At 41.8% G+C, this 20236-nt stretch overlaps 1 protein-coding gene across 4 annotated transcripts in view; it reads right to left on the bottom strand.

The window, feature by feature from the left end:
- The window catches only part of ANKRD44 (ankyrin repeat domain 44), a 209311-nt gene that overhangs the window by 72365 nt on the left and 116710 nt on the right, over positions 1–20236 (bottom strand). For all 4 annotated transcript variants that reach the window (XM_075000784.1, XM_075000785.1, XM_075000782.1 and 1 more), the window contains exons 7-14: positions 19175–19317; positions 18418–18630; positions 16929–17007; positions 11747–11861; positions 7497–7579; positions 6123–6186; positions 3333–3401; positions 401–541 (exon numbers count right to left, since the gene is read on the bottom strand). In XM_075000784.1, coding sequence (XP_074856885.1) covers positions 401–541; positions 3333–3401; positions 6123–6186; positions 7497–7579; positions 11747–11861; positions 16929–17007; positions 18418–18630; positions 19175–19317 — 907 coding nt within the window. The remainder of the gene's footprint in view (positions 1–400; positions 542–3332; positions 3402–6122; positions 6187–7496; positions 7580–11746; positions 11862–16928; positions 17008–18417; positions 18631–19174; positions 19318–20236) is intronic.

Below are 20236 nucleotides of genomic sequence, written 5' to 3'. Positions count from 1 at the left end.
ACATCTCCCTCCCACTCATGCTCTCGTCTCTTAAAAAGACCACAGCAGTTGTGCAGCATAGGAAACTCCCTGAGCTCTCTCTTGGGGCAGAGCCCGTAATATGAGGAAACATGAAGTGGGAAGGGAAGTTGTTCAGCAGGAGAAAATGGGCAGCGTTTAGGGGATTTACGTGGCAACGCCAAAAAAAAAAAAAGGTAGGTTGTGCAGCTGTATGATGGCACCATACACAGCTCTGCTTGTAATCAAAGTAATCTCAATAATCAGGAGGGGGAGGAGGACGAATACCTTTGCTAGTGGGATTATCTGTGTTGATTTAAATGAAATTATGATATGCAAAGAGTGTAAATGACATTGAGTCTCAAACACAGTAAAAGCCAGGAATACGAATAGGCTTTTTTACTTTCTGTCCATGTCCGAAGCAGCAGCGTAGTGCAAAGCAGTACGTCCCCAGTCATCTGTTTCGTTAATATTTGCCCCCGAGGTCACCAGTGTTTCAATACAGTGGAAATGACAATTCGCAGCTGCGTAGTGCAAAGGCGTCCTGAAAAACAAATAATTTATTACCTCAGACAAAATGTGGATTATACTGAGTCCCAATGGCACCTTTGCTAGAGAGGTCTCAGGTAAAACAAAACAATCCCCCCCCACCTCCTCACCCCCACCAGGCTCCCCATTCCATATCTCAAGGGTTTGGCTTTATTTACAGTTTCTTGTTAAATCAAAAAAAAAAAAAAAAACACCCCACACAGATTAGTCTCTGGCGACACTCACTTCATGCACCTCCAGACAAGTGACATAAAACTGCACAAAGCAACACTAGCAGGGCAATTCTAATGTTTCCAGAGTCTGGCTTGTGCCTTGTCTCTCTCTCTCTCCCCCCCATAAAAGTAGCTCAGCCACTTTTAAGTCAGCAGGGTCAGCTGCAGCCTTATCTCTCAGCTCAGGGTGACACAAGGAAACATCAGACTATGTTTAATCCTCGAAACATCGTGATGTTGCCTGGCTCAGTAGGACCTTATGGACAATGACTGTGGTGGGGTGCAACATAACTGTGTGATGACCTATCCACCCCATCACACTGACAAATTCCAAAGTCCAAGAAATGATTCATTGTTCAGTATAGTCCAGAGTCAGACATTTGGCACCCCCAACTCAAAGCATGAGTATCATTCAGATAACACACTCACTGCTGGGAAGGCAAGTAGTTCCCTGCTGGGTCCAAAATTTTCAAAGGCTGCTTCCACCATTCAAAGACATGAAAAACTTCCACCAATTAAAATTCTTCTGTCCTAATTTTTATGTATTGATTTATTTATTTTTACTTTACTTCCTTTTTTGGGAAATTGTGAAATGGAAATAAACCCACCCCACAAAAATCTTCCTTTTCTTTCTGTCTCCTTTTGTTTTTATTTAGAGGCTGTTTCTGCAAGGTGACATTCTTTCACTATGCCTGTTCAGTGCGCATGATTCAAAAACCAGTTGGAAGGCCCTTTACTGCACCCCTAAGATGGAAAGCCTATAATGTCTGTAATGCATTAGAACCTTTTAACGTAAGACTAGTTTATGTCATCATTACAAAAAGAGAAAAACCTCCCAAAAAGTTATAACCTCATACATTTAATTTGCTGGGGCTTTTACAATGTCCTGTGTGGGATAAACTGCACAAATGGTCCCAAAGAGTTCCTGTTGAAAAAAATACTGTAGGACTCATTTTTTTCTATTTTAATTTCGTTATGATACACTGAGCTAGTCTTTTTATTACACTTTCCTTACCTATTATTCATCACACAGTGAAAAAGCAAGTCAATTACAAACACTGGGGCCAAGATTTTCAAAAGTGGGGGATGAAACCTAGGCTTCATTCAGTTTTAGCTTTGTTGCACTGCCACTGTTGAACTCAGAAAAGGTATTTAAGCTGGGGTCATGGCCAGCATGACAGGGAATTCTAAAAGCAAAGATGTGACATTTCTTCCCACCTGTGGTCCAAAATAGCCCAAATCTGAATACTGTTTGGGGTTCATAGCAAGGCTCATCTGTTTTCCGAGTTTAAAATTGAAGAGAAGATTTGGAGGAAGAAGGATTTTAATGGGAAAGATGGGAAATTGTTCAGGAGGGAGAAGGGAGATTTAGTTATTTTAAGTTGCTGCCCTCATAGGGGCACAGTGCATAGAACTGGTCCCCTTTGTACCACAAAAATAATTTAGGCTTTTCAAAATTTCTCTTGATTTTCAAAACGGCAGGCCAGTGCAGCAGTTCCCATTGACTAGGCTGAGAGTCGCCAAGAACATAATGATTTTGAACATTTATTTAAGTGCCTAAGACCTCACCCTTGCAAAAGTCTTAAGCATATTACTAACTTTACACAGCATGAATAGCCATGAACGGCAAACAACTAACAATGTGGCTGGTTCTACACTCGCCCCCAAGTTTGAAGGGGGCAGGGTGATCAGGGTGATGGGAGATTATTAATGAAGTGCTGTGGTGAATATGCAGCACTTCATTAGGCTAACTCTCCCCTGCGGTAACTTCAAAGTGTCGAACTGCTAAGTGCTGGCATGTGTGTAGCTGTGGGCACTTCGAAGTGCCCGTGCTCCTTCAAAGTGCCTTTACTCCCCAAAATTTTACAAGGTTGAGGCCTTAGGCACTTAAATTCTGGGGAGTAAAGGCCCTTCAAAGTAGCACGGGCACTGGCTACACGCATGCCAGCGCTTTGAACTTTGACACTTCAAAGTTTCCGCAGGGGAGAATTAGCTTAAAGAAGTGCTGCATATTCACTGCAGCACTTCATTAGTAATCTCCCATCATTCTGATTACCATGTCCCCTTCAAAGCTGGGGGCAAGTGTAGACAAGCCCTTAGTGAAGCTAAGCAGGATCAGAGTTTAAGGATGAAGTAGACACCTATTTTTTAAAGTCATGGCCCGGGTGACAACTGTACATCCAGGGACATACAGCAAGTTAAATCAGCACATCTGGAAAGCAGGCCAATGGGCACTAGTTCTCCCCACAGTGTTCTGTATGTGCTACCTTGGGCACAAAAGCACAAGGATTCAAGCAGTGCAAAGAGCAACAAGAAATAAAGGTAAACCAACAATATTTTTAAACCACAAAGACTGAAGAGCATGGGCTTGGCTTTTATGCACTTAATGTAGTCTGCACCTGCCTTTTTGGTATTTAACTTCATGCAGCAGTATCCTACTTGGAATGGTGATTTCCTACCCCCACTTAGGGTTTACCTTTTTAAGCAGAACATATGATTTCCAGATTGAGGCCTTTTTTCTTTTTCCTTCTTTCTTTGAGATACATCTGAAAAAAAGCTTCACAGTTTACATACCTCCCACACCTGTCCTTTTTATTAAAATCTGCTCCACTGCTCTGCAAGAGTTTTACACATTCAACGTTACTGAAAAGACAAGGAAAGAAAACACAGCATGAGCAAAACAAAAGTTTTCATCGGGACCATGTATCCAAAAAGTAGTGTTATTTCACTATTTGCAGTGCAGAAATTGGGCATAAGCTGCAATTCAAGCTCAGACAAAAGAACTGAGAAAAGGGAAGCTTGTAAAGATCACACCTTATAACTCGATAACCTTGGAATTCTATTCCAGCCCAGTGAAGTACAAAGTGTTTTTAACATGTTATATATCTCTTGGATTCAAGGTGAGGTGAGTCAGTCAAACTTTTCCGAAGGGAGTTGTGCTGCTAATGCTTCCCACATTGAGCTAAGAATTTTTCCAAGACATTTCTGAAGTTTGAAGCAAGTTTACAAAATGCTAAGCTAATGAGAAGAAGGAGATTGAGGTCCCAATCCAGGACAGCACTTCAGCAGGTGCTTGGTTTTTTAGACATATGATGAAGTCCACTCTTTGCAGCAAAGAATTTAGCATATATTTAACTTTAATCACCTATTTAAGTTCCATCTTCTTCAATGAGGCTTAAGCCCATCCCTGAGAGCTTTATTGCAGCTGAAGAGATTATTCATAGTTTTTATGCCTGCTGAATAAATTCCCTATCATACAGCTCCGTGTTGTTACTGCTTGAATTGAAGTGATTCTTGATGGAAAGCAAAATAGCTGCATTTTAATGCTTTTGTAATTCAAGTATAAATAAATGTACAATACCAAACCAGAAGATCATATAATGAAGCACAATAATCTTCTAAGATGCCTTTGTCATTCAGAGGGGCAATATATCATTTCTGCTAGGAAATGAAGAAGAGGTCCTTTGGAACATAGTCTCTTTTCAACGCCAATATAACTCCCATTAATGTTAATGGGAGCAACAGGCATGCATCAAGTTAATGGGAGCAACAGGCATGCATCAAGAGGAAAAGGTGGTTTTAATAAACCGGGCATCAAGAGGAAAAGGTGGGGTTTTTTTTTTTATACACAGCTCTAGTTCCAGTCTAAAAGGCATAGATGGAATAAAGCTGACGTTAACCCCCATCTGAAATTGCCAGTGTATAAAATGATCCCACAATTCACCCAAGTGTTCATGTTAGTGATGACAATCACAGTCAGCCGGAGATAAAAGCTGACTTATTTTCATGAACAGTTTCTGCCTCTTATTTTCAGACCCTCTCTTTCAGCCTCTTGTGGTACTATTTTGAGCTTTAAAAAGAGGTAATTTCTGAAGAATGCTCTGTCAGGATGATTAAATTCATGAATTACTATACAAAACCATACAAAATAAATGTTTAACAAGAACAACCCTATTTACTGTTTGAAACCCTTTCATTATGTACTTGTGATCGTGAGGACTTTTGTGAAGTGCACAACAGTCTGCCAAGAAGTGAATGGACAACTGATTCTACAAAGGCTACCCAACAGTCACCAGGTAGTTACCATTTCTGGCCACTACAACAACTCCCAGTCTAGAAAGGATTTCAAAGTCTCCATCCAGCAACCTTCTGAGCCACGAGGTCCTCAGCAGAAAAGCCAGAAAACACCAGCGTGCCACCTGTTTTGTGCTTTTTCTCTGTTAATTTCACACAAATCCACTGGGAATTCAAAGAAAAACTGGAAAGAATCTGGGCAGGACAGCTACAAATGAAACTTGTGGAATTCAATTTTTATTTATCTTCACTCCTAGGATTCCATCACCCATCTGAACTTCATCAGCTACAGAGGATGTAAACCTTTTGATTCTGTATTTTCATTACTTTTGATGGGATTCAGAGTCTTAAAATAAACTTTCTGTGGCTGAAAGCTAAGGAGAAAAAAGCCTTGTAGGATCTTAATGCCTCAAAAATCTTTTAGAACCAGATTTTGATGGAAGGACACAACACAGGATCAGTTCCTCACTGCACCACCTCAGCAGCACCTCATGGAATTGCTATTCCTTCCCTGCATCCTCCCACAATGGATGGCCCATGTCAGCCTTAAGCTATAATCCCATCGCCTGTGCAGATGCAGCAATATTGGCCAGGTAGTGACAGGCCTGGAGCCAGGAGCTGAACATACTCTGTCAGGGAAGGAGTGAATTAATGTGTAGCCCCTCTTGCTCCTGGCACTTGGATTCAAAAGTCTTGGGCTACGTCTACACCAGGCAAAGTAAGGCAACCACAGATATGGAATCCTCACTACATCAATTGTGTATTGTGAATCAATGTATCCATGCTCAGATAACTTGGCCGTTTCTACTGGGGAAGGTCGATGAGAAAGTTCCTCCCATCGATCTCCCTTAAACTCCTCATATCTTGCAACAAGTACAGGGGCTGACTCCGACCCCTGAGAGGTCAATTTAATGAGTCCATATTAGACATGTGAAATCAAGCCCCAGAAGATCGATCATGAGCAGGTCGATCTTCCAGGTTATTGTAGACATAGCCTAAGCAATCTGCTTTGGGCAGAAGACAGGGAGATTGTATTTCAAATCACAGACTAGCCTTCTGTAAGTCCAGGTTTTACCACTCTTACTCCCTCTACATGTATCCCTTATGGGAGCCTCAGTTTACCAAATGCTGGTCAAACACAGCCTGCAGAGAGAAACATTTTACATGGAATTATTTTACTCCACTTTAATGGGAACAAATTCCTTTGCAGATGGTACAGCTGGCTTGAATTACACCGAGTCCACAATCAAATTCCAAAGAACGTGAACAGTTATAATTGTAACTACTCACCCTCCTGCAGCAGCAGCGTGGAGGCACGTTCTTCCAAAATTATCTGGGGTGTCTATTTCAAAGCCTGCAGACAGCACGTGCTCATTACTAAACAAGGACACTATGCTATACTTTTGTCCTAGTTAAACCACAAGAAACATTGCAGAGACAGAAAAAACAGTTAGTTAGAAAAACCAGGAGGCAAGCAACTCTAGTCAGCAAGAGGTTGTCATGGAAACGGGACAGTGGCTGCTCAAGCTTGGTGGCTCTATAAAAAGAACTGTGAAGTCAAAAAGAATCTATTTCCACATTCAGCCTCAGGCTATATAACTATTAAATCATGTGACAGGCATTTATGAGGCAGATTCTTATTGAGAGAATTGTGACAGCAGGCAATGCAGACAGAAAACAGGATGAAATGAAGAGTTACAGGCAGTTGATTTTATTGGTGCACGCGCGTTTTCCAGGTTGTCTTTAGATTCTGGAAAGATGCTTCCGGGAATGCTCAGCAGATATTTTTAAAGATGCACAAGGCTGTGGATGTAGAATTCAAGGCAGATTCTTAATGAATTAGTCCTGGGATGCCTAAGCTGCTGGCTCCCCCCCACTGACCTATTCACCAGGAAGGAAAGCACATCAGGGTTTGCTGTAATTGGATGTGCAAGTTACATATTTCACACTATGTTTTTCCCCCTAAATATCCCAAGGGACTCAACCTTGTGGCTGGGAGTGGTGGAGGGAAGTTTCACATGCCCAGGAATTAACAGAGTTTTCTGGACAATGTACGAACTACTCTTCATCTTAGAACTCAGCAGAACTTCTGTCTGCCTAAGGCGGTTAGGAGTTGGCACTCCTTTACTATTGTCTTAGAAAAAAGCCCTACCAGCAAACAAACATTTTCTCCCTTTTGAGAACCTTATCTATCTCATTTTCTTTCCTATATCCCTGATTCAGGAAAGCATGTGTTTTAGTCCCATCAGTGTCAACAGAATATAAGCATTTGCTCATCTGTTGTCCCCTATGAGGGTTCTTTCTCCTGAATCAGGGCCTTCAATTGTTTGTTTCAGAAGAACCTACAGTATCTCTTATTTCTACAGCTTGTTCAAGGATGTTCCCCTTTCTTCCCCTTCCCTGTGAATTAAAATAAACTCTGACTGCCAGGGGAGGAAAAAGCATTCAAAGTTCTTCAGGCATGAACAATGAAGGATGCTAGCAATTATCAGCATGCAGTTAGGAAAGCCACACTCACTCCAGTACACCAAGCCACACAATCACATGAAGCAGCACAGCAAGTCTTTCATTTGGGACAATTCACAACCCTGAATAAAATGGGGGCCATAAGCAACATGTTCATGATATTAATTAAGCTCCACAGTTGCAGCTGGATTCACTTACCTGACGACAACAACTTCCTGCAGCAGTCCGAGTGAGCATTTAATGCTGCTAAGTGTAAGGGAAACATGTTGTGGATACCACACCTGTTAGGCAAAACAGCCTTATTAGTTACCAAAAAAAACCCAAAAAAACAAAAAAACCAAACCATTCAGCACAGATGACGAAAATTCCCCTCTGAAAGAATACTGCGTTAATACTCCTGTAGGTGGCTCTTTCTTCCATGGTTAATTTTATTTGTACCTTCTATAATCTCCCTCTGTGGTTTAGTTTGTCTTCTTAAAACACAATCATAGAATCACAGAGCACTAGAACTGGAAGGAACCTCAAGAGGTCATCAAGTCCAGTCCCCTGCACTCACGGCAGGACTAAGTACCATCTAGGCCATCCCTGAGAGATGTCCATCTAACCTGCTCTTAAATATCTCCAGTGATGGACATTCCACAACCTCCCTACGCAATTTATTCCAGTATTTAACCACCCTGACTGTTTATAATCAAGATCAGATACTAGCATTAATTTTCAAACTGTCAGCAAAGCTAGGTATGGTTTGTAAAACAATATGAGGACCAAAGAGAGAAGACGCTAAGAGAATAGATTTTGTTTACATTCAATTTCTACTGTAACTGTGTGATGGGGTGGACTAAGCCCCCTATGCCCTCTAGAGAAGAACAGAGACCTTGCCACACCCCATCCCAGTGAGTGGAGCAGACAAGACATCCTCCGAGGAGGACAGAGTAACTGCCTCTGCTGCAGCCAATCAGGGCCCAGCAAGCTACTATAAAAGATGCTGCTGGGCTAGGGCCAGGCAGTTCCATTCAGGAGCTTGACCCAGGCAGATCCCTATGCTGCCTGTGAGCCCAGCAGCACTTGGACAGCTACAAGTGTGAGCTGAGCTTCGACCTGGGCAAGGTCCAGGGCCTCTGGCCTGAGATGGGCCACAAATCTGCTAGAGGAGCTGACAGTATCCTGGATAGGATGAGTCCGATTCCACCCTCAGATCCTGGAATAGATACCATTGGCTGCAGAGGGGTGCTCAAGAGCAGCTCAACCCTGTTACAGACTGTCAGGTCTTCTATCATAGGAAGTGCAAGTAAACGCTGATAGGGTCTCTATGCTGATTCCAAAATCCCTCTTTCCTTTGCATCCCTATTGTTAACAAGCCAGTGTAAGCCCTAGTTAGCCCTCACCTAGATTACTGCATCTCCCCTTGGCTTCTTAGTATCTCTTTTTTCCACCCCTCCTTTCATTTGAAATACCACTGTAGGACATCTCCCTGTGCTCTGACCACATCACCCATTTCCTCACGCATGTCACACAACTGCCCGTTTCCATCTGCATCCAGTTTCAAGTCCTCAGCCTCATCTTTGAGTTTCTGTATATCTTTCCTCCCCCATCCTGTACGTTTTTCCTTTATTTCCACAGTAGATAGTTTTTTCAGCTAACCGCTTCCTTTATCTCCTGCCACTTGCAGCTTCTTACCTTCCGTCAGGCTGCTATTACACTTGTAATTGCCTCCCAATTCCTCTGTGGGCCAAACATCTTATTTCAAGATTCTGTGTCATCTATCCTTAAGCCCCCCCAATTTCTCCAACCCTTCCTTATAACCTCACTAGTAGTGTTTTCATACCTTTTTGGTTTTCAAATCATTACCCTATTAATCCTTTTTCAGTTAGGCTTTTCACTCGTCGGTGAAGATACCTTGGCAAACCGTAAAACAGGAATCTAATGTTAGGATCCTAAATCCATGCCAGACATTTACTTGATTTTTCAAACATACTGAGAGCATCCCCCAGCTTTCTCTGACATCCATGTGGAGTGCTCTGTACTTTTCAAAATCAGAGGTGGCTAAATGTGGATTTAGACAGCGAAGTTTAGGCTCCTGGTTTTGAGATTCTTGACTTGTATTCTGCCATGTTTTTGCCAAGTGTCATTTATGCTCACATTAGTCTACTAACAATACTACAGAGTAGTAGTAGTACTACTAAGGTAATTCTTTGGTACATATCACTGTAGAGCTTCTGAAATCAGTTACTGTGAGAGAGATGAGAATCTACGGTTTGCTTTTATAGATTCAGCTAAAAGCATGCCATATAGATTCATAGCCATAACTCAGCTTCTTTAAGACCATCAAAGTATATAACATAAAATGCTCAAATCATTAGTCAGAATTTCAGACACAGACTTGAAGGAACTTGTTTTCATGAAAGATTTGTTGGCAGGAAAATTCTTGGAGGAGAATAACAAAGTTTTAGTGAAAGTTATTTCATGCAAGGATAAGCTCTTTAGAATCCAGCTCTAACACAAAGGTTTAAATTTACAAAAGGTGGCAACTGAGCTGAAACAGCAAAATATGTAGCCATGCTTACAACCCACATGGAAGTTTGTGCAAATTTAATGCTTTCTTTTGCACATCATATTATACACACAAACACAAGTGCAGTTTTGGAAAAAAAAAAGAAGTCTTCAATATCTGTGCTCCTAATTCCTCTTTTCCTTTCACATTGCACTTGTTAACCTTCACACTTGACCACAATCAGAAATGAGCTACAATGTTGTATAAATTTAATTTAATCAGTGCCCTGCCAGCATCTAGTCTCCCACAGAGTAAACCTGCCCAGGGAGGCTCTGACACTATACTTTGAAAGGAAATCGCACACGCCCCACCAAGCTGCTCATGTCTGTCTAAACAGGTTTGATTTCTAAACTGTGGATGTATTTATTTAATCTGATATCAGAAAGAGGATTTGTTATATACTGTCATAGAATTCTCCATGCACCTCTGATTTTTACATCAATTTTCCACTCCCACCCCAGTTATTTCAAACCATATTTCCTCATCATCATACAGAGATTTCCACCCCAGTGCCTTTTTTGGCTCGTGTCCATCAAGAGACAGAGCTGCTCACAACTGCTCCCTGTATCATTTACCTTCCATACCCCTGCTATGCAATTGCATGAAATGACTGATTTTGTTGTCCGCAGTTTCTGCTCTCAGCACTGGAGAAATTCTTCCTTTTCAGTGCCAGTTCATGGAATTAAGCCAAAATTATTTACATACAACACATATTAAGAGCATATTCCCTCTAGATGTACTGGGTAGGTAATTTCTTTCTCAGAACAGTGCCATCAATGGCTTTGACTACTACATCTAAACCAACTTCTTGCTTTAGATATGTCTGCTCTTGGCAGAGGTATTTTATTTGATCAATGTACAGGTCATCCAAGCGTGAAATAGAATTTTTAAACAGATTGCAAGAGCTACTTATCTCATGGCTACTCATTGTTACCTTAAACCTTGGGAACCAGAGGGACTGAAACTTTATATACTAGAAAAAGCTAGCAAAAATCATATTTAGGCACTAAGCTAAAGCTGGTAAAAACCTGACCCATTCTTTTTTGGTCCAGTGAGAAGCTATTTTAACAAAGAAGATAGCAAAACGTGGGTGAAAAATACTCACGTCAAAATCTCCAAATGAAAAGCCGAATGCAAATATTTCTACATTCCAAATACCATCACTTTTCCCTTTCAGAATTCATTTTCACTTTCAGAACTCTCTCGTTTTGGAAATTTAGTGCTCTGCAAAGTCACTGTTCTAGGCAAGGTCAAAGGAGGTGCTGAATGCCCAACTCCCCCTGAAATCAATGCTTCTCTAAAGATTGGGCCCGTAATATCTATACATACATGTAATCATGAACATAGTCAAATGCAATTTCCCTCACATGCTAACACACACACAAAAATAAAATCAGCCTAGCAAAATCAACCCCTGGGAGCAGAAAGAGCTGAACAACATTTTGAAACTCGTATCTCTGTTTCACTCAAGAAAATTCCAACACAATAGCAGCCTCATCTTCTCAGTTAGCGGAAGATCTGAAGCCATAACACACAGAGATTGGGCATTACAGCTGTCTTAGATTCTGAACCGCCCTTGTATATTTCTGCTGATACTTATCCTGTACAAATAGATACTAGATAAAGGAAGAAATCAATTTAGGACTACAAGCTTATGAACATAAATATATTTTAGACACTGAGGGAATTACATGCCCTTCATTAGCAGCTTTATATTTTAAACTGATTCCAAATACCTTCATATTTAAAGCTGATTACTAATACAAATGATTTTTACTGAATTCATAATTATGCATGTGCATTTGAGTCTGAATACACTGGATTCCAAAAAATAAGCTTTATTTTGCATTGCCCTTAGTATTTGACCATTAGGAACAGCATTTATTCAGCAACCTACTTGGCAGCATCAGCTCCACTGGTTATTAGGGTGTTAATCAAAAGCTCATGTCCATATCTCGCAGCCACATGCAGAGGGGTGTTGCCATCCTTATCAACACAGTCAATTTCACCTCCTGGAAAAGACATTTTCACACACACGGATTTAGTGTGAGTCAACAACCAGAAATATTTCTTCAGGTGTAAATTCATCTGTAATCCACCTTACATGGCACAGCACAACTGTAGGTGCAACAAAACATCCATGAAGAGAGAATCGAATGCAAAGCAACCTGAATTAGAATAGTGCGAGCTACAGGCTAGAATAAAATGTTTATATACACAATGGGTGTGTCTACACTAGGAACTAACTTCAAAGCTAACTTCGAAGTTACACACTACTTTGAAGTAGCCAGCAGAGACTCTACACACATTTTCCCTTACTTCAAAGTTAACTCTGAAGGAGGGAGCCCAACTTTGAAGTCCTTACTCCATTCCTGGGAATGGAGTAGTGCCCTTCTTCAAAGTTCAGCTTCAAAGTAGGGTGCGTGTAGATGCTCAGCTTTGAAGTTGTACTTCATAGAAAGCAACTTTGAAGTTATTTTTGTAGTGTAGACACAACCAACGAGGAAAAATAATCAAACACAGATACAAAAACAGAGGTAAAAAAAAAAGCGGTCAAGTAGCACTTTAAAGACTAGCAAAATAGTTTATTAGGTGAGCTTTCGTGGGACAGACCCACTAGAGTGTCTTAATCACCAACCATGACCTTAAAGCTTTGGGCAGTCAGAAGGGGAGATAACCCTCCAAGAGGTTATCCAAAAGGTGAGCCTCAGTATTAAGACGTTTAAACCCTGCCACAATCAATGATCTTCAAGATGGTTCACAGATTACAAGGCCAAAAGGGACCACTGTGATCATCAAGTCTGACCTCCTGTGTAGCACAAGCCACAGAACTTCCTCATGATAATTCCCAGAGCAGATCTTTTAGAAAAAACAGCCAATCTTGATTTACCAACTGTCAGTGGTAGAGAATCCAGCCTGACCTTGGTAAACTACGCCAGTGGTTAATTAAACTACCACTTAAAAATTTACATCTTCTTTCCAGGCTGAATTTGTCTCACTTCAGCTTCCGGCTACTGGACTGTGTTATACTTTTCTGCAACTGAAATAGGGAGAAGGGCCATTTCTTCAAATTCAGTTACAAATCAAAGCTACAAGAGCTACAACACGTGAATACGAAACAGTCCGTAAGAAATAACGTCCATCCATATTTTTTTTTACCCCTATTTTAAGAACAGCACGCACAATGATTTGTATTAGTTAAAAAATTAAGTTGTCCCCATCTCCAGGCTTTACCCGCCTCGGCCCCCAAATCTGCCCCTATCCCCAAAGTTTACCCCTCATCCCATAAACCCACCACCCCATCCCAGGTTTAACCCCTGTCAGCCCCAAACCCACCCCCCATCCCCAAACTTAAGCCCTCTCAGCTGCAAACCTGCACCCCATCCACAGGCTTAACCCTTTTCAGCTCCAAATCCACACCCCCAACCCAGGATTAACTCGCCTCAGCACACCCAGCTCCTTCATGGCCGCCTCCTCCTCCTCAGCAGGCTGCATGGCTCCAGGAGGGGCGGGGCAGTCTCAGCCACCCCTCCCCACCACTCTCCTGCTCACTTCCCCCCTGCCAGCTTTCTCTTCTGGGGCTCCCTGCTACAGCTGACTGCTTGGCAGCTCCAGAGGCTGCCACCATTTAACCATAAAACTTAAATTCAGTTGGTTTAAGGGTGGGCAACTGAATTTAGGTTTTTTGTTTAAGCGGTGGCAGCCTCCGGAGGTGCAAGAGGAGTCAGTGGCAGCAACACTTAGAGCCTCAAGTGGCTCCTTAAAGAGCCACAGGTTGCCGACTCCTGTTATAGATTGAAATCAGTTCAGCCCTTAACCTTCTCTTGCTCACGCTAAACAGATTGGCCGTGTCTACACTAGCCCCAAACTTTGAAATGGCCATGCAGATGGCCATTTCGAAGTTTACTAATGAAGCGCTGAAATGCATATTCAGAGCTTCATTAGCATGCGGGCGGCCGCAGTGCTTCGAAATTGACGCGGCTTGCCGCCGCACAGCTCGTCCCGACGGGGCTCCTTTTCAAAAGGACCCCGCCTACTTCAAAGTCCCCTTAGTCCCATGAGCAGATGGGACTAAGGGGGACTTCGAAGTAGGCGGGCTCCTTTTGAAAAAGAGCCCTGTCGGGATGAGCCATGTGGCGGCGAGCCACGTCAATTTCAAAGCACTGCAGCCGCCCGCATGCTAATGAAGCGCTGAATATGCATTTCAGTGCTTCATTAGGAAACTCTGAAATGGCCATTTGCGTAGCCATTTCAAAGTTTGGGGCTAGTGTGGACGTAGCCATTGAGCTCTTTGAATCTGTCACTATAAGGCTTCTTTTGCCATCTTTTCATCTTTCGCCTGGCTCTTCTCTGCATCTCTCCAAATTAACAACACCTTTCTTGAACGCAGAATTAGACACAACATTGCACCAGTGCATAATAACACACAGTTAAAATAAACTCACTATTCCTAAATGAGATTCCCATTTATCCATTCCAGGATTTCATTAACCCAATCTTTCTGAGAGTGACCAATCTAGTGTCAATGTCTTGCTGTATTAAGTCACCATAGACATCTTGCAGCAATTTAAATGACAAGAATGATGGTCTTCATATTGTATAAGCCATACCTTTATCGGTTGTTATCCTTTAAAGCTGTGACCTCCTGCTTTGATTTTCAAATAGTTATTCCCCTTCAAGGCTCTTTCAGGCATAACAGTCAGAAAAGGGAGCTATTTTTGCTAACCATATTTTGGTTCCATTCCATATTTTTCTGTCCCCCTGACACGCATCTCATTTTTGTAACAAAGGTCCACAAGACCAACAGTTTTGTCTCTGGGAATTGCAAATGATGTCTGATTAAATTTAACACTATTAGGCCAATCTGCAACTATATTTCTGATAGTGACATTTTCAAGATTAGTCATTAATTTAGGGTGCCTTGATTTTTGGATGCCTAATTTGAGACATAACTAGTCTTGATCTTCAGAAGACCTCGCAGCTCCTCTACTTGATCTGAGTGTGAGAAGTGGATATTCACTTCTTTTCTAGACACAACCCTTCCTGTACCATGACAAGCGTGGCCCACTCTCTTTTCCATAATCTCAGCTTCATCTCTGATCAGCCCTCTTTTGGGCCTCACATTGAGGCCATGTCTAGATCTTGCCAGGTCTTCTACACAACATCTATTAGAGCTGATCCTGTACAGATAAGACCCTTGCCCAAGCTGTGACAATCTTACACCATGACTATTGCATCTCCTCTAGCCTTGATGCCTGTCACCTTGCACCTCTCACTTCCTGGCTTGTTGATCTCTCTCTCTCACACACTCTCACACACACACACTTTATATTCCCCTTTTCCACCACATCGGACACTAATGCCTTGTTCTAGCCCTCAACACCCCCCATCTGCCCTGTTTCCTTATTCCAAGGTCACCTCTTGCCCTCACTCTTGAATTGCCTGATTGTTCACAATGCCACAAGAATCTTTGTGCTTCCTCCCAGGCTGCTCTTACCACTAGAAAAAACTCCCAGTCAAAATCCATAAAGCCACCACTTCACCCTTCTGTGTTTCCCTCCTTACACCTCACCTCTGCTAGAATTCCACAAGAAACTGCCCTATGATGATGAGCGGGCAGGAAGTGTGTTGTGATCACTTCTTCAGACTAACTAAGAATTGCTCACAGATCTAGCCTATGTTAAAACACCTCATTATTTCTGTCACTCTGCCCTCCTCCTCTACACTCCCCATCAGTTTCTTTGTCTCACTCATGCCGTCTTTTAGAGGGTAATTTCTTTAAAGCAAGGACTGTTATGCTGGAGACAGCCATGACAGTATAGTTAGAGCTGTGTTTTTAATATGTTGCTACAGTGCCTGTCACAAAGGAGCTTCCACCTGGTTGACATCTCCAAATGCTACTGTGATACAAAGAGTATGAAACAACAACAACAACAACAGGACATACTACAGGGTTGTTACATTTAACGTAGGAGAACAGCTTAATCTGTCAGCTGCTTTTACACATAAAAATGACTGGTCACTGCCCAAGGAGATTGTCGTACGAACAGATAAAAATGCACATACAAAAGAAGAGAAGAACAATGTTAAAATGTCATGTGTAGGACTGTTTTGATTGGACTGCTATTTTGTGCAGCACATACCCATTTCTGGGAGAGTAGAATTTAAAGACTAAAAGTAACAAGCTGGGCTAAGGCCAGTTGGAAAACGTGCCCCTAATGTTTATCAGGGCACTTCCTGCAAAGCTTGGCCATGTTACAACCAGTTGGGGAATAAAAAATGCTTTTACAGGACCTAGGGGGTGGCAGGCGTTGAATTCCAGCAGCCACAGGACAGGCGCATACCAAAAAAAAATGCACTTTATTACACCATCTGAAGCCAAATGAGTAAAAACAACATACAAATAAGGATGGAATTGTCTAAAATATGAAATGATCACATTTTCATATCCTGGGATGGAAAGAGGGCTGTAGGGGTAACAGGCTTACTCCAAAAGACAGGGAGAAGGGAAAAGTGCATGATATCGCACAAATATGACAACTCTGGTTGATCAAGGAAGAAGGTATTTAGTTTTTAGCAAGAGAAGTGGCTTTAATGGACTTATGATCTATAAGAAGTGAGGGGAGAGAGTGGGAAAAGAGATCCTCAGAGCTCTGAAGGAGTGAAGGACTCTGCGAAATGGAAACATTGCTAACTTTTTTTAATTTAGTTTTAAGAAATAAGTTGTGGCCTCTTCTGACAGATACAAACTCTGAATGCTGCTTTTGCTCATTTTCAGGTCAAGAAACATACGCATACTCATGCACAATCAAATCACCAGCCACTGTCTGCTGATGGAGAATGGGCTTTCCTGATTAATCACAAGCTTTGTCTAAGGTCGCATTATTAAATGACAGCTCTTGAACTAGCTACCTGTCAGATATCAGTAGAGTACTTAAATACTTTGAATTTTGATCCCCGAGCATTTTAGATCAGAGCAACAACAAACTGTCCCTTCTAGAAGGTAAGTCGCTTAAAAAAAAATCTCTGAGAAGATCATTGCTGATTAAATAATTAAGCATCAGAAAAATTTAACTTACCATTTTGAATAAGGGTTTGTGACCGTGTGAACCTCCCATGGACAGCTGTCATGTGCAATGGACTCTTGCCATCTTTACTCTAACCAAAACAAAAAAAGACATTGACTTACAGTGTAAAGTAATGTCATCAATGAAGACTGTCATCTAACACTATCAGTAGCTTGAAATAAAATAAAAACTAGAGCTTATCCTGCACTTCTTACTAAGACCAAATTCCCATTAACTTTAAAGGGCTGTGGGACTGAACCCAAGAGTTATGAGCACGCATGCAGAATACCTTTTTTCTGTAGGTGTCAGACCTTCTTCAGCAATGGGAGTGGGAATAAAAGCAGTGGTTGTTGGGAATATATTGTCAGAGACATTCTACGACTATGGAATGCCTGGCCCAAACCATTAATGGATAAATGATATATTCCTGAGAGTTATTTGCTTTCTAAATATTCTGAATAATTATCATATTTTCCTCTCTTCCATATTGTCTGGGGGAAAGGAAGGAGAACACAGAACTAAGTTTCAGCAGTCCCTGGAAAGTGTAAACAAATACAAATTATTTTGCAGTTTACATAGATACACATTAAAATGCATCCACTACATAAAGAAAACTGCCACTTGAAAAAAATTGTATATCCATCCAAGGCCATTAGAAATAATTTGCAGACAGTTAAGGAAAGGTACGTCTAGTGGTCAGAGATTTGGAGCCAAGGGGAAGGGTCTCTGTCTAGGAATATTAGCAGGGAGCCTGAAGGGAAACAGAGGAAGGATGTTGAAGCTGATGTCTCAAACCATTCCTTGTCCACGTGAATCAGGCTTTGGATTGATTTTCAAACACATCTCCTGCTGACAAGTGAATATCTATTAGTGTCGAAAAAAAAACTTGGTAGAAATGGAGAAGTATTAGGATCTCCATTTTATACATGGGGAAACTGAGGCATGGTTTTAAGTGACTGGCCAGAGGTCCCACCGCAAGTCAGACACAAATGCACAGATCCTGGGTTGGAGTCAGAATTCCCTGATCATCATTATCACTAAGTACTATTTGTGATACAGTAGCTCATATCAATCTCAACTAGGACTGGTGGGACTGTACCTGACATTTTTAACACTGAATAGAAGCCAAGAGGAACATGAAGAATTGCATTAAATGCTTTTTACCACCAACCCCGCCCCCCCCGCAAAAAAAAAAAAACAAAAACTTTCTGTGATAACTGTAGGCCACCGGATGTGGTCTTGACTGCACTTCTGCTCATGCTGTAGCTTAGTAACAGCAGAAATCATGAGAAACAATTGGCCCGGAGTTTCAAGGTGCCATTGTATCAACCAAGGCATTGTGAGCTTCCCATGAAGAAAAATTGATTCAAACTCTCAGCAGTACCATGTTATGCACTACTTTGTTCTTGCTTGCAGACACATGTGGCATGCAGAGATTTTAAACCAAAAGGGAATATATGTTTAGACAGCTAAAATTTAAGAGATGAAAGATAAGCTTTACCTGAATATTAACATCTGCTCCATTATTCACTAGCAGTTCAAGACACAGAGCTCCATGAGTGGATGCAGCAGCAAAATGCAAGGGGGTAAACCCACTGTTATTGGGCTGATTAACATTAGCACCATAGTCAATCAATTCATTCACTACAGAATCCTGACCATTATAACAAGCAATATGGAGCGCAGTATTTCCATAGATATTCATTTCATCAATCTGCAATGAGACAAAAACAAACAGTGAATATTACAGACATCAGCACATATATGTTCATCAGTAATACTCAGACTTTGACAGTTCACAAGTTAAATGAAAGGATACTAATGAGGCGCTGAAATGAATATTCAGCACCTCATTAGCATGCTGCCAGCTGATAGGAATAAGGGGATTTGGATGTTGGTGGGGTCCTTTTGAAAAGGACCCCGTGTAGACGAGCCACGCGCAAGCAAAACGCGGCACTTTTGAAGTGCTGCAGCCGGCAGCATGCTAATAAGGCGCTGAATATTCATTTCAGCACCTCATTAGTATCCTCCGATTTGGCCATTGGCATGGCCTTTTCGAAGTTTTGGCCAAGTGTGGCCACAGCCAATGTGTTTAGCAGCATCGCCAGCCAGGCAAAATTTCCTGATGTACAGGATGTATGGGAGGTATGTATGGGAGGAGGGAATTTTCCATGATTAGACTATATAGAAAGATCACAAATAGTAACTCAAGCCTCAATATTTGGTGACTTTTTTTTTAAATACAAATTGCTACTTACCTCTACACCTAGATTAAGGAGGTGTTTTACTACATTAATCTGCCCATTGGATGCAGCAGCATGCAGTGGAGTGTAGCCCTTTTTGTCCTTACAAGTCACCTCTGCTCCATGGTTAATCAGCAAGGCAACAACTTCCAGGTGGCCTTTAAAAAATTGGGGGAATGGAAATCATCAGTGACCTATAAACTCCTACAGAGTAATTTACTCCAATTACTGCTTTCTCCCTAACTCCCTGTTCTTTTTAGCTGGTGCTTTATAAACGCTCTCACAGAAGAGTCATTTTGCAAGAAAGTGTCCTTAATTCTAGTCTATGCCATGACTGCGCTGTTTGGCACTCCATCCCACTCGGGCAGTGAGTCAGCTAAAAATTCATGATCCTGCTACAGTAGCTGAGAATATAGAACGCCTCTTTTCTAAATTTTCATCCAGCTCTTTGTGACCTCAAATTAGTCAACAATGTCAACAGCCATGGGTAAACTGTCTGTGGAAGGAAACATTCAGTTCAATGTTGCTTATCCCTCCAGCTTCTGAGATTGCTTGAGCTTCAATGCATTGCTGGTTTAAACACTGGTTAAACTACTTTACCCTGATCCTCCAAGTGGGAACAATCTACAGGCCACTATATGGAGTGGGCAGTGGGGATCAAACCTGGGACCTCTTGATCTTACTGAATCAGTATCAGCCTCCAGTGTTTGACCTAAAAACAGCAGTCCGTCAACCGAGGTTGTACCCGAGCCACCACTGGATGGGGACAGACCACAGCACTACGCAGGCATGGTATATACTAGCACCACTTCTTATTAAAGAATCTAGATGAAACGAGTGTTTGTCTTGAGAAATGTGGCCCAGTTAACAAGCTTCCCATTCTGTTCTTCACCCTTTTATACCTCGTTCACATTCTGTTCCCTCTTTAAGAGAAGGGAGAATGAGAACCCCAGTCTGACACAGCACTGAAAGATGCCCACAAGAGGGTTCTGTCAATGCCATCTATTCATTCAATGGCCAGGTTCTTTCTGTCATGATCTTTCTGCCAATAGCTCTGACTGAAGGGAACCTCCTGCC

This window comes from Carettochelys insculpta, chromosome 8, assembly GCF_033958435.1.
Source record: "Carettochelys insculpta isolate YL-2023 chromosome 8, ASM3395843v1, whole genome shotgun sequence".
NCBI classification, from domain to species: domain Eukaryota; kingdom Metazoa; phylum Chordata; order Testudines; family Carettochelyidae; genus Carettochelys; species Carettochelys insculpta.
This window is presented reverse-complemented; position numbering and strand designations above follow the sequence as displayed.